The sequence below is a fragment of the Pseudopipra pipra genome, chromosome 18 (assembly GCF_036250125.1).
Source record: "Pseudopipra pipra isolate bDixPip1 chromosome 18, bDixPip1.hap1, whole genome shotgun sequence".
Taxonomy (NCBI): domain Eukaryota; kingdom Metazoa; phylum Chordata; class Aves; order Passeriformes; family Pipridae; genus Pseudopipra; species Pseudopipra pipra.
In genome coordinates, this window is record NC_087566.1 from 4,056,045 (window position 1) to 4,069,103 (window position 13,059).

Below are 13,059 nucleotides of genomic sequence, written 5' to 3' on the forward strand. Positions count from 1 at the left end.
GTCTTGCTGATCCCTTATGCTAAGTGGTGTTGAAATGTAGGAGCTGTCTTTGGCAAAGCTGAGCCTTAATTTCACTGCTATTATTTCTGTAAGAACCATTTTAAGAAAAAATACTGCTATTTTCTTTCTACACTTACTACACTTGTAACATCACTTCTACTACTACCAGCACACAAAAAAAAAAAACCTTAAGGTTTTTCATATCTATGAAGAGTTATCCAATTAAAATAAAAAAAGTGAAGCCTCAGTTACAAAATATTATACAAACTTTGAAAACTAAACCAGTTTATATTTATTGGAGGGGGGAAGAATGTCAGCACATATTGACCATCCTTCTTACCCGGCTCTCCCTTGCCCGTTCGGCTGGGGATGGTGTGGGCATGCAGCAAGCTGACAACTCTGTTCAGAGCAGTGGGCAGCTCTTCCTGACACCAGGATTCATCTAATTCACATTCTGGTTTCATCAGCCGCAAGGTCACGTGGCTCACTAAAGTACCTGCAAAGGAAGAACAAAGAATCCATGAGAGGACTAAACCCAAAGATTTCTCGAGAGGAAAAGCCCCAGGAACACAGACTCAAGAACTGTAACAAAGCTCAGAGCAACAGTCAGGCTGCAAAGAGGCACAGAGAGGAAGGCCAGCCCCAGGGCTGACAGGGGACAGCTTTCTTCACAACATGTGTGAGTTACACTCACATCCTCTAAACTCTGCACACGGGAGATGGTCCCACAGCAACCAACTGCTCCTCAGAGCTGGTCACAATGACCAGACAACTCCTGTCTTTGGTCCCAGTCCTATCCAGAAGTCGTATCTCTGGGAAATCACAGTCATCTCCCTAAGAACTGTTCCAGGTGGTTTTTCCTCTTGGCTTTTCTTGGTTGTGATCCACAGCTTGTAAGAGCAAGAATTTTCACTGCCCTGCCACAAAAATAATCTACCTTGCCCTTAAATAGCAACTGCAAATACTAACCAAAGGTTTTCAGTCGAGCAGGCATGACACAGGAAGCTAAGGAAAGAAAAAGTTTCTTAATCCTTGGAGCAGCCAAAGGAGATCGAAAAAGTGGCAAGAAGGAACTGATGAGACCAGGGATGTACTGAGTGAGACCAGGAGGCTTTTTCTTTATAACAGTGTCCAGGAGTCCTAGAGCTGTTTCCAGCTCATTATCAAGCTGTAAGAGAAACAATTCAAAAGGTTACCATAAAAAAACTCCATTGGGAAAAAAACAAGTTGTTAAATCTAATTTCTAATAAAAGAAACAAACAGGTGATTGCCAGATATTCTCTATGTTACATCATTTTCCTTTCATCAAAATTACTTGGGTCAGGGTAGCTGCAGAGGTGGCAAAAAATACAATCAAAACTCACCTCCTTCAACCGTTTTCTTATCTGAGCCTCCCTTTCCAGCTGTGCATGCATCAGCTCCTTCTGCTTGCTTGTCAGCTGCACCTCATCCTTTATGCCTTTCTTCTTCTTTATCTCCTGCAGTAGAGAGCCATAGACATTATTAAGCTAGTTATTAACACCAGCTACTCAATTAGGTAGAGAAGAAAGTTGGACACACTGAGATTATTTGCAGTTTACTTTTAAAACAGTATCAAAATATGCTTCCAAATATATTCCCTCTTGAGTAAAGACACAAAATGGAAATCAGCAGGTTAACAACACTTTAATGTCCCATTAGCAGCATAATGTCTCCCGTGTTTAAGTTGGTCACAAATCATTTAATATTGTTAAAAAGAGATGTCCTCCCCAGAGCAAAGAGAAGTCAACCTTTAATAAAAGATTGTTCCAGTCAACCTGGTACATTCCCCTCCTTTCACCACGTTCTTGCCCCCCACTCACACCCACTGCCCTGGCCAGGCCAAACACATCTGCTGGCTGATGACAAGATGGAAGCACCTATGGAACAACTCTTACTGGGAAAGTTACACAAGACACATTGAACCAGAGATGAGGAGAGAAAACAGGGACCAGCAAGTAGTAAGTGCTCTCACAAACAGGTAGAACAGCACATCAAAATACAAATATAACAGAAAAGAAATGGATACATACAGATACAAGAGAAGACAATGTTTAATTATTCAAAGAAGGTCAGAGAATCTTTCCCACACATATGCCAGAAGCCATGCAACAACACAGATGAGTTGCAGTGAAGGTTCTGATCAGCCTGGCTTTCCTGTTCCCATCAACTCACCTCCTTCAGCTCCAACTCAATGATTTGTTCCTTGAAGGAATAAGCTTTGTTCTCCCTCTTCATGTTAGCCTTTTTCATGCTATCCTGTTGAGCACTGAGAAGGAAAAGTAGAGAAAAGAATCAGCACTGATCTGGACTGAGATCCGGACACAAAAATCTGGGAACTCCAGTCCAGAAAAAGCATCTGACACACCCAGTCACCCACTGGCAAGATGCCAGCAGTGATCAATCCCCAGGTGCAGAGAGACAAGAAATTTAAGTCTTACCTCTGTATTATAGACTTGTCATACAGTTCTCCCTCAGGTGTCTTCATGATGGCAAATTCCTCTCGAGTAACCTGGCACAGAGCTGGATTCTCCATTGATGCTGTGATAGTGCTGATGAGCTGTGGCAGCACTCTACCAGGTGAAAGCAGAGAGAGAGATCCCACTGCATTCATAGATGACTGTCAGGGAAATGAAGGAAAAAACATAATCAGAATTCCTTAAAATTGTCTCCAAGAAGTATACCCTGCTGAGGCAGCCCCCATTATGTTCTAATCCCTAATTCCTTGTTTAGTGGGTACTTGAATCTTATCTAAAATTCTACTCAGTTGCTGGTACATTCTTTCTCCCTTAAATTCCACCTCCTTTTCACCAGAGACGTTCTTTTTGAACCTGCCTTTTCCTCACCTTTTAGACAGATCTCCTTCCTTATAGATCAGTTAGTACCGAACTCCTCCAGAAAATTCTCCTGTTCCAAGGTATCTCCCAAAACTACCACAAGGAAAGCAGGAATTAATCACCTGGTTCTCTGGAGTGTGGGCAGTGATCCTGGGCAAGATGTCATTCAGGTGTTTGCTAATGAAGTCTTTGGGATCTATCTTCATCTTGATGAGGAGGGCTGGCCAAAGTCCGGGCTGCACTGCCACTGGTAAGAAGAATAAATGAGAAGCAGGTTGCTGATACAATGAAATAAAGACGTACAGTAAAACCCCATACATTGACCATGAGGGTCTTATCCCTGCACCTACCTACAGAAGGATGATGGCTCACCAGCAGCATCTCCAGGGCCAGCTTCTCTGGCTCAAAGGAATCCACATCAAGCCCTGCCACACTTGAGATGACACAGAGTGCCTCGAGAAGCACTCGGGGGGGAATGTACGTCCTTCCCAGCTCCGACAGCTCTCCTGACTCCATCACCAGGACCTCGTGAGGCAGAACCTGGATGGACAACACCAAACCTTCCTGAGCATTTCCCCACAGTAACACCAGACTGAATGCCACCAATCACCTCTCTGTCAGTAACAAACCCCTGAAGTTTTCAAAGGAAAGAAGGGATAAAGGATAACAGCAAAACCAGAGTACAGAGATGACAGCGACAGAAAGATCAGGCATGGAGGACTATACTCAACTTCGCAAGCTGGGGTAAAATAAAACTAAAATGATCACTTCTGGCAAAGAAGACTTTGGAAAAGGTTGAGCCAGCTGGCTGGGAACAGTATGCCCAACTTGTGCAGTCTAATTTTACCCAGTATATTTTCAAAAATACTTTGTTCAGGCTGTGTCTGTTACATGGGAAGATTATTTACCAAGCCCCAGCCTTGCTACCTAATTAATACAACTTAATCTATTACACAACTTGACATGGTGCTGCCCTAGCAGCAAGCCCAATAATACAGGACTCAGTGTTTCCTCTTTTATTTTTTATTACAGTTGCCATTAAAGTATTTATATTATATTTGTTTTAAATAGGCAGCCTGAGCTATAAGCCAGGGCAAAGGAACCAGAATACAAAGAAAGGAATTAAGCACTTGGTCTTCCAGCAGGGATTAAATTTGCATTAAATTAATAGAAGGCCATGGAAAACTACAGCTTCCTCCCCAAATAATTTTGAATAATACATCTTTTTGTATATATATATGGAAGAATAGGCACACCATAGACATTTTTACTGTAATATGCAGTAATCCAGTAACAAATGGCATTCTAGGAGAACATCTGGAGCTGAATAATCTTCACATCAGGCTGTATGTCAATACTAACAGCAAATCTAGGGCAGGGAGGTGACTGGCAGTATACAACTGCCTGGGCACAGACCAGGTTTCTTGGCTACTCACCTTGTGAGAACTGAGAACCACTTTGAGCTCCTCCAAGAGCCCATAGGCCAGTTTGTACCCCCCCAGAGAGGACAGGAGCTTCTTAACTGTTTGGTGGGCCTGTCTCCGAACGTGCCAGGTCCGACTCAGCAGGACAGCAACAAGGGCACGGTGGTACTGCCTGAAAACAGACACACACACGGGTTTAGCCAGGGAGGCAGCTCTGCAAACCAACTGGACACAAAAGCACCAAGAGTTCCACTCTCCATGCCACGTCCCAAGCCCACCCTCCCCACTGCCCACACCGGCACTCCGGGATCAGACGCGGATCTGGGACAGAAGTGCACTCTACGTACTGAACTTTACTTTCAGGCAGCCGCTGGGCATGATCCAAGAGCAGGCGCTCTGTCAGCTGCAGCACTGTACACATGGCTGTGGGAAAAGACAAATATTTAAAATAGCATGGAACTTCATAAGGAAGCAGATATGTTTTTTTTACCTGAAAACAAACAAACAGCAAGCAGGACACAGTGAAATAGCTCCCCAAGCTGAGCCTCTACATAATCTTCTCAGTGAAGCTAGAGACAAATCCAACTCAGGTCTGCCAAGACTGGGAACAGAACCATGATTTCATAGAAGTGTTGTTAGTTGGATCCCAGGACAATTTTCCTGACCACTGTGTGTGACCTATTTTGGTTTAAGCTGACAGAGCAAAGCAAATGATAAACACCACACTCACTGCATCAGTACTTTAACTCCTGAGCCCTCCCCAAAGAGCTTCAGTGAAACAAAATCAGTACTGAGTGTCAGCTGTCACTGGACCCTTTGGTTTGTGAATGGATGCTCAACCACATCACACAAGCAGGAGCAGAAGCCCTGAAACATGGGGTGGGTAATAACCCCCTAAGCATGGATCTGACATCCAAGGTACCGTGATTTGGGCACGTTAATGATGTCACAGCTGGACGGCTTTGCCTAAATCAGCAACAACAAACCATGACAGTATTTACTCTCAGCATTAGTTCTTGGATCTAACATCCTAAGGGACCATTCCAAAATTTTCCAAATCACACTGTCTCAGGATATTTGCAGACTTAGGAGAGAAAATGAATGGATATGCACAGTGCCTTCAGGAAGCAGGGATTGCAGGAAGCAAAGGAGAAATTACATTTCCCATTTAGAAAACTTTACCTATTGTACCTTTGTACAAAAGATAAATTAATTCATTTCAGAGAAATGATTAATGAACTGTTTTTCAAAACTTTCAGTTTACAATGCAGATAGTCAGTAATGTTTTCTGTTGGGCACACTCCATTAATTTTTTTCAATTAATCTTTAAACACAATCGATCAAAACAGAGCACAGAAACACTAATTTATAGTCCAATTCATTTCTGTCTGTTATTACTCTTCCCCCACATTTCTTAAGATTTTCACCTACATTTTTTGTTCTCCAGCCTTATTTTACTTTCTCCCATCTTATTCTAAATTTTATGCTTTTCCACATCCCTCAGATTAGCTGCACCTCTTTACTTACAAATGGGAACACCACTCAGATACATTTTGTTTTGGAATGATAAATGTGTGATAACAGGCTCATCAAGAAATAAACTGATTCATTGTCAAGCTTAGACTACAACTAGTCTAGGTGTACTTCTGAAGAGTACACTGTTCATTTTAATCTGAAACTCCATCCTCCAAGGATCATAGAACAGGGCTAACAAAAACATTAGTTCTTGTAAGTACTAAGAAACAGAGTTAAACAGCAACTGGATATACAATAACTGCCAATTTACCTTCCTCTGATGCAGACTGCAAGAACTTCTCAGATGTAAAAATTTGTTTTTTCTCATCCAGAATCAGCTGCCAGAACCCACTCAGCTTAGACTCTGACAGGAAAAGAACAGATGTCTATCAAGGACGTTTCAAAGTAAGTCAGAATCACCAGTGTACATAAAATACAGTAGAATTCTGTCTCCTGAAATCCCTCAAGTTACTTCTAAGCCTTACTTGTCTTCAGTTCTAAAGCCTCTCATCTCTCTCATTCAGAACTATAAACATGCCAAAAAACCACCTGCTGACAAAAATACATTTCTCTGACTTACACATGTGAAATGTAAAGTCTGATTCACCTTAATCTTTCATACAGCAAACCTTCCCAAAAATGAAGGAAAGGAGGGAAGTGGTGGCTTTTGGTAGAACACACCTGGGTTTTATATCTGATAGATGTATGAACTCAGTTCCTCATGCTTTCCAAAACACTACCCAAATAACAATCAAGTAATTATTTCAATACATCAGTCAACTCCTACCATGTAAGGTCTGAGTGAACATCATCTGTCAGAATAAAGAGGAATATTGCCTTAACTGAATGGAACCTGGAATTTGCAAAGCCATGGAAGAGCAAGAATTCTTCCCTGAATGAGACAGGAATTAATCTTTCCCTGGTTTACAAAATAGTAATGATTTTCTATGCAGAAACTATCCACAGATTAGGGAACAGTATCCCCTGCACATTATCAGGAAGAAGTGTTAACCCTCAGAACCTGTTTATATTGGATTCTGCCAGATGTTTTGTGACTTACCAGTTTGTCCCTCAATTACAGACATCCTGCAGATCAACAAAGCTGCAGCAACTCCTTCAGTTACCATGGGAACCTGAGTACTTTGAGACGCTGCTTTTTCTACTGTCTGGATGAGCATTGGCAGCAAGTCCATTCCCTGCAATAATGTGTCACCTGAGGAGACAAAAGAGACAGGTTACAAAACAACATGGTTCTTCTCACTTTACAACCCAGGTATCAGTGTTTCTTCTGCTGGTATGAGACAAGGAAAGGAATCAGACACATGCTGGGGGGGGGGGGGGATTCTGAATCTCCCAGAGTATTTGCCAATCAGTAATATTAAACTGTGAAAAGCTAGATGGTAACCACTTCAGTCCTTTCCTCACAGACAGAGCAGTCCCATCTCAATACCAGTTTCTGCTCATGGGATGCAAAAGAAAATGCTAATTCAGTTACATTAAAGGAATTAGTTCAAATCACAGGAAGTCTGACTTCAAAGATTAATGTTTTCCTAAGAGAGGGAAAGTAAATTCCTGGCAAGTCATGACCATCTGTTCCCCTTCAAACATTCACAAGTTAAGGAATCCCAGAGGTCTAACAACTGTGGATGAAATGCTGCAGTCAAAGGGGATAGGACCAACAGATGCAAATCTCAAGAGGATCACCAAAAGATAATAATTTCTTAAGTTCTTAATTTCAAACACAGTAATTTTATTTCTTTTTTTTAAAGCTTCCAAGAGTCAAAGACACAAACCAAGATTTCAGTGAGCGGGGTGCTATATAAAACAAAAGCATGGTCCCTGAGCTAGAAATCTTACAATTCTAGTGTAAGACAAAAATAAAGGTGCCCAGTTTTACCTTTGAAGGAGGCCAGCATGCACTGCAGGTAGGCGTGTCTCACAGCTGAAGTTGAGGTTTTAAGGCTGAAGGCTTTCTTTAGCCATTCCACCAGCTTTTTAGGAACCTCTGTGGTGAATCGAACACACCAGAGAGCCAGGACAGAGACTGCATGAACCAACGTGCCTTCGTGGACTGGGAAGAAACACAGAGCTCGTGTCAGTTCAGCAACTGCATCAAGCACAAGAACATAAACCAGAAAGCAGGTAACAATGTCAGAATGCAAGAAAAGAACACATGTGCTCCTAACAGGCACTGCACTTTTCCATGGGGCTGCTCATCACAACAGGGCAACAGACTCCATAACACAGCAGCCAAGATTCCAGATTTACCCTGGATTACAGGCCATGTGGAAATCCTGCTCAAGATAAAAGCAGCTTAGCAAACCCAGAACAAAGGCAAGAGGTCTCACCTTCTTGTTGCAGGAAAGGGATGAAAAGCTCAGCCATGGTTCCACTCAGAGCTTGGCTGGAGGGTCCAGAAACCACATGGTGACTAAGGCTGCCAATCCCTGAAAGGACAGAATTCTCTCAGCAGTTCCCAAACTACCAGCACAAAATCTAAAGCCAATAAAGAATGACCCTTCACATTTCAATCCTTGCACAGACATCTTTTTTCTTGTCACTACATCTAGGTGTCACATCCACCAGGTACCAACACTGGAGGATCTCTGTCTTCATTTTTACTCAGGAAACAAGTCTTCTTTGAATAAAATATTTGGCCTACCAGCCAATTATTTTCTTTGAACAGAAAGTCAGGAACTGGCATGTGGTATCCAGCATCCTCTATGGCTTCAACTACAGCCAATTCAGAGAGACAGGCAGAGAATCCTGAAGGCTGAAATACAGATCCCTCCCATTCAGCCTTTTGCTGAATTTCTTTCACCAAAGAAGCAGTTTTCTTCTAGGATCCTCACCTGAAAGGACGCTCATCTTCTGAGCAACAACTGTCAGCTTCCCCTCTGAGCCTGCCAACAAGGAACACATGGGTGACAGGTGACTTACAGACAACTGCTATGTGCTACATCGAGAATCTTCTCCAAAATACAGCAGCTTGCCCCATTATCCCTGAGCCAGGTTGAGCCATCCCTGCCATACAAGCAGCTACAGACAACAGAAAATACAATACACAGAACTCCTTGAGGCTGACAAATCTGTATTCATCCCACTGCTTATCCTACAATTTACTCACCCCCTAAGATGGCAAAAAGGTGTTTGCCCAGCGACTCCACAGCCGAAGGATCGCTACACTGCCGAGCCAGGTTCCTCAGTGCCACAACTGCTTCATCCATCAGCTGCACACTGTTGGATTTCAGATGACCTAGAAAATAATGCACAAGCTAAGAGTTCCTTATGACAAACTGCATAAAATCAGCAAGGCAAGGACATATCTTTACACGTGGCTTAACTCGGCTTCTGGAACCATCACATGAACTATTCCAGTTCCAAGTTACAGCATCATCCTCCCTCCCATGTTAAACCACCTCTTCATCAGTAATGAAGCTGTTACAGGTGTAGCCAGAAAGTTGAGGAAAGCTTTATTCTGAATTCATCATTCCCCCCAGAAGTGAGAGCACTTACTGGCCAGTCCTTTCACAATGTCCAGAGCATACTGGCTGAGATCCAGGTTCACAGACACGAGCAAGCAAGAGATTGCTGAAGACAGAAGAGATAATGGCACATTACATTCTGTTAAGTAACTGTTTTTAGCATTTTAATACACCCTTCCCCACAATTCACATCAAGAGAGTCAGGGTAGTAAGGAGTAGCAATAAAAAAACCCTACTGAAGTTGATGCCCAGTGAATAGATTAATTCAGGATTATTCTTAGCACTCAGCTGTGAAATCCCGTCCTTGGTGCAAACAGCAGCTAAAACATACCCTGACACTTGGGATCACACCACAAATGTTGCTTCTCCACATCTAACCCTAGGATGCCAGACAATCCTGCTGCCTGCACTCGCAGTACCAGCAGCACAGTCCAGAGAGACACTGCCCCAACAGCTCCAGACCTCTAAGGAGGCTCTTTGACAGAGCAACACACAGAGACAACACACTCACTTTCAATTACATTCTCAGGACTCCGGAGCAGGGATTTCTGCAGAGTTGGCAAAACCAAGTCCTTGAACTCGGTGTGGGACATGTAGCGGAGGAGCGGGGAACAGCTGTCCTGCAAAGGAACAGAGTGTCAACACCACACCCAACGCTGCCAGGGGACAAAGCAAAGCACCTCTGCAACAGTGTCTCACCAGCACATGCTTCTGAGGCTTTGTCTTGCTCATAAGGATAGTCTTCAAGTAGAAATCCAGGAGAGCACTCTGAGCAAGCAGAAACACCAGATTACAGCCACATCACAACTTGTACACAGCTCCCAGCACACTGTAGGGAAACCAGGCTGGACACCCCACCTCCTTCTCCTCTGGAAGGCTGCCCTACTCCCTACACAGCAGCTTTGCTTCCACCCTCACATAAGTCAGTCAAGCAGAAGTTGCTGCTCTCTGCTCTACCCCGAGCCCAGCACTCAAACCACACTGAGAGCTGCCTTTCATTCCCACAACAGAGAGAAGGCAGGAAGCTGCAGTGTTGGCAACCTACAGAAATGCCCAGGCAACACCAAACAGCCACAGATCTGGCACCTCCTCTAAACTTCCTCTAAAGGCAAAAGTGCAGAACTACTGAATATATATAGTGAAACAGGGGCAGATGCAAAGTACCAGCCTCACTGAGACATCTGTTCAGCCCCTTCTCCATGATGACAAGCGATGCTTCTTATTCCCCCCAAAAAACCAGCAGTACAACAGATGTACCTTGTATCGTTTAATAATATCCATCTCCTTCTGGGCTGTGCAAAACTGCACCACAAGTCCCAGCATTGCAGCATAACTCTGGTTTGGTTCAAGACCAAGAATGACAGATAGGTACTGATCCACCAGATCCTGGTTCTGGAGAGAAAAAGAGCAAGGCATGTTAACACCAGAGAAGCCAGAACAGCTGTTGACTATGGCACATAAGGTTATACATCACCTCTTTCCACAGCCTGTTCAGTTTCTTCACGGCCCCATCCACCGCCTGCTTATGAGAACCTCCCAGGACTTCCAAGAGGAGCAAACACTGAACCTCCACCTGCCAAGGGCAACAGCCAAGAAAACCTTCATGCATGTGCTTCTCAGAGAGTTCATATCAAATAAGACATGCCAAATGCCACTGATTAGCAGAATCTGCCTAAGAAAATGTCCTTAGGACATGTAAGTTCTTCCCACAGGCTGCCATTGCTTTCATCCCACATGCACCTCTTCGCAGAACCATGAATAACAGTTTTGGAAACTCCACCTTTGAAAGCAGCAATTTATATCAGATTACATCTCTTCTTAAAGTGTGTTTCAACTATATCCCAAGGTGCTGTGAGCGTGGTCACAGGTTCGTGTTGTTAAAGGAGGTGAAAAGAAAGTAAAAAGCTACTTGATACTGTATGACAGAATCTCACACTTCAAGGGAGGCACAAGGACTTCATGCCACACTGCAGATACACCTTAGAAGCACCAATAGCCACCTCTGTATGCACAGCTGCAAGACTGCCCCTCTCTCATGCTTTACACATCTCCTGCTTCCTCCAGCAGAACAGGAGAGATCAAAATACACCAGATTCCCTTGTAAACCTGGATTTTAACCTGCTGTTATCAGTTACATTCAGAATTATTTGCCATGTTTCAGCAACTTAAAGACACTAGAAATATTTAAATCCTTATCTCCAAAGGGATACTTCTGCAAACCAAAAAGAACCTACCAGTTTTTTCCATGTTTCTCCCTGTCTCTTGTCAGGCGTCGGAAAGACTGTGCGTACAAGCAGGCACGTCCAGGAGAGCGCCAGCAGAGCTGCAGACCCACTGCTCTTACTGTTGCACAAACAGGAGAGGGAAGTAAATCTACAGCTCCCAGTAGGAAATCTACATCTACTAGACCATAACAGACCCATCTTTGCCCACGTCAGAAAAGCACCTGACTGACAGGCAATTTTGTCACACAAAAATGCAGCTAAAGCCTTCGCTTTTAATGGAAATTATCAGCCCTCAGAAGCTGTTTCAGCTCTGGTTTGACACTCAGAGCTTCCAAATGGCACACCAGAGGATGTCTTGCCTGCTGGGAATGAGAAACCTTAGCAGAAGAAAGAGACCATTTTTGGATCTTCCCAGCAGCATTACAGAAATGAGAGTTAAATAATTTACCAACTGAGAGTGCCCAAAAAGTGACTCAAGATTTCTCACCTGCTGCTCAACTTTACTGTCAAGAGCTTCCCATCCCTAGATTGCCAAATCTTTCCTCAGCTCACATTCCCTCCTGGCACATTGTGTGGTTCTGGTTTCTGCCAACCCTCACCCCCTCCCTCTGCTCCAGGCAACAGATCCCACCTCGCAGCTCCCTGAGGATCCTCACCCCCTTTAGATCTGTACTTCAAACTGAAAAAATGTAGATAGTGTCCCTGCACACAAGGCCAGTCACCACGACTGAAGGGTGAATATCCTGTCACTGCAAGCCTTGAAACCCAGATCAGGGATTTTTCTAAAGCTGCACTTACTTCAGCCACAGAGGCACTACAGGATGGCACCTTGTGGCCTCTGTCAGCTCAGCAATACCCTAAGTCACCCTTTGGAACCACAAGTGTTTCCAGAAGTTACCACAAGAGAAGAGCTCCTTGTTGCTCAGCTCAGCTTCCAATTTCATTATCTCCCTGTCTATACTAAGGGATTGAATTCCACCAGCTGAAGACCTGATGGGTAAGGAAATCCCCTTTCCTAAACATTTTGGAGACTGTTTCTTGATAAAAGATCTGAAGTTTAACAAAAGCAAAGCTGTAACTCAGACCCAATCCACCAGCACTGATACCAGGATATTTACACTGCTTTCCCAGAAGACAAGAAAGAGGTAAGAGAGGAACATCTGAAAAGCATTAACAGCTTTGTCTCTGAAGGTTTTTAACACCTCTGCCAAACAGCAGCAGAACAACCACTCTGAACACAGGAGCAACTACCAGCAACTCAGAACCATTTCCACACAAGGCAACTCATCCAGCACCTGGGAACTCCAGCCTTGCCACCGATCCCTGAAGACTGCAGAGAGTGCAGAAGGTTTCTTGCCGTTGCCTCCGGCTGGGACTCTGCGAGCTGCTGAAGGGCCGACTGCAGGGCTCTGCGGGACGCTGCATCCCTGCGTGACAAACGTGCCAGTGAGCATCACAAACCTGCCAACATCACACACAGGGCTCTGTGTGGAGATAGTAACTACTTTATCCTTTCTGTTCCAAAAACTGGAAAAGTTTCTGGCAGAAAGCTCCA

General features: G+C 43.9%; 1 protein-coding gene across 2 annotated transcripts in view; it reads right to left on the reverse strand.

Moving 5' to 3' along the window:
- The window catches only part of GCN1 (GCN1 activator of EIF2AK4), a 40,245-nt gene that overhangs the window by 23,903 nt on the left and 3,283 nt on the right, over window positions 1–13,059 (reverse strand). For both annotated transcript variants that reach the window (XM_064675361.1, XM_064675360.1), the window contains exons 4-25: window positions 12,800–12,931; window positions 11,514–11,622; window positions 10,754–10,852; window positions 10,537–10,671; window positions 9,979–10,047; window positions 9,791–9,899; window positions 9,311–9,385; window positions 8,922–9,050; window positions 8,647–8,697; window positions 8,143–8,241; window positions 7,692–7,865; window positions 6,855–7,007; window positions 6,066–6,158; window positions 4,627–4,702; window positions 4,292–4,451; window positions 3,206–3,395; window positions 2,978–3,102; window positions 2,460–2,638; window positions 2,194–2,287; window positions 1,365–1,478; window positions 970–1,168; window positions 341–496 (exon numbers count right to left, since the gene is read on the reverse strand). In XM_064675361.1, the coding sequence (XP_064531431.1) occupies window positions 341–496; window positions 970–1,168; window positions 1,365–1,478; window positions 2,194–2,287; window positions 2,460–2,638; window positions 2,978–3,102; window positions 3,206–3,395; window positions 4,292–4,451; window positions 4,627–4,702; window positions 6,066–6,158; window positions 6,855–7,007; window positions 7,692–7,865; window positions 8,143–8,241; window positions 8,647–8,697; window positions 8,922–9,050; window positions 9,311–9,385; window positions 9,791–9,899; window positions 9,979–10,047; window positions 10,537–10,671; window positions 10,754–10,852; window positions 11,514–11,622; window positions 12,800–12,931 (2,720 nt within the window). The remainder of the gene's footprint in view (window positions 1–340; window positions 497–969; window positions 1,169–1,364; window positions 1,479–2,193; window positions 2,288–2,459; window positions 2,639–2,977; window positions 3,103–3,205; window positions 3,396–4,291; window positions 4,452–4,626; window positions 4,703–6,065; window positions 6,159–6,854; window positions 7,008–7,691; window positions 7,866–8,142; window positions 8,242–8,646; window positions 8,698–8,921; window positions 9,051–9,310; window positions 9,386–9,790; window positions 9,900–9,978; window positions 10,048–10,536; window positions 10,672–10,753; window positions 10,853–11,513; window positions 11,623–12,799; window positions 12,932–13,059) is intronic.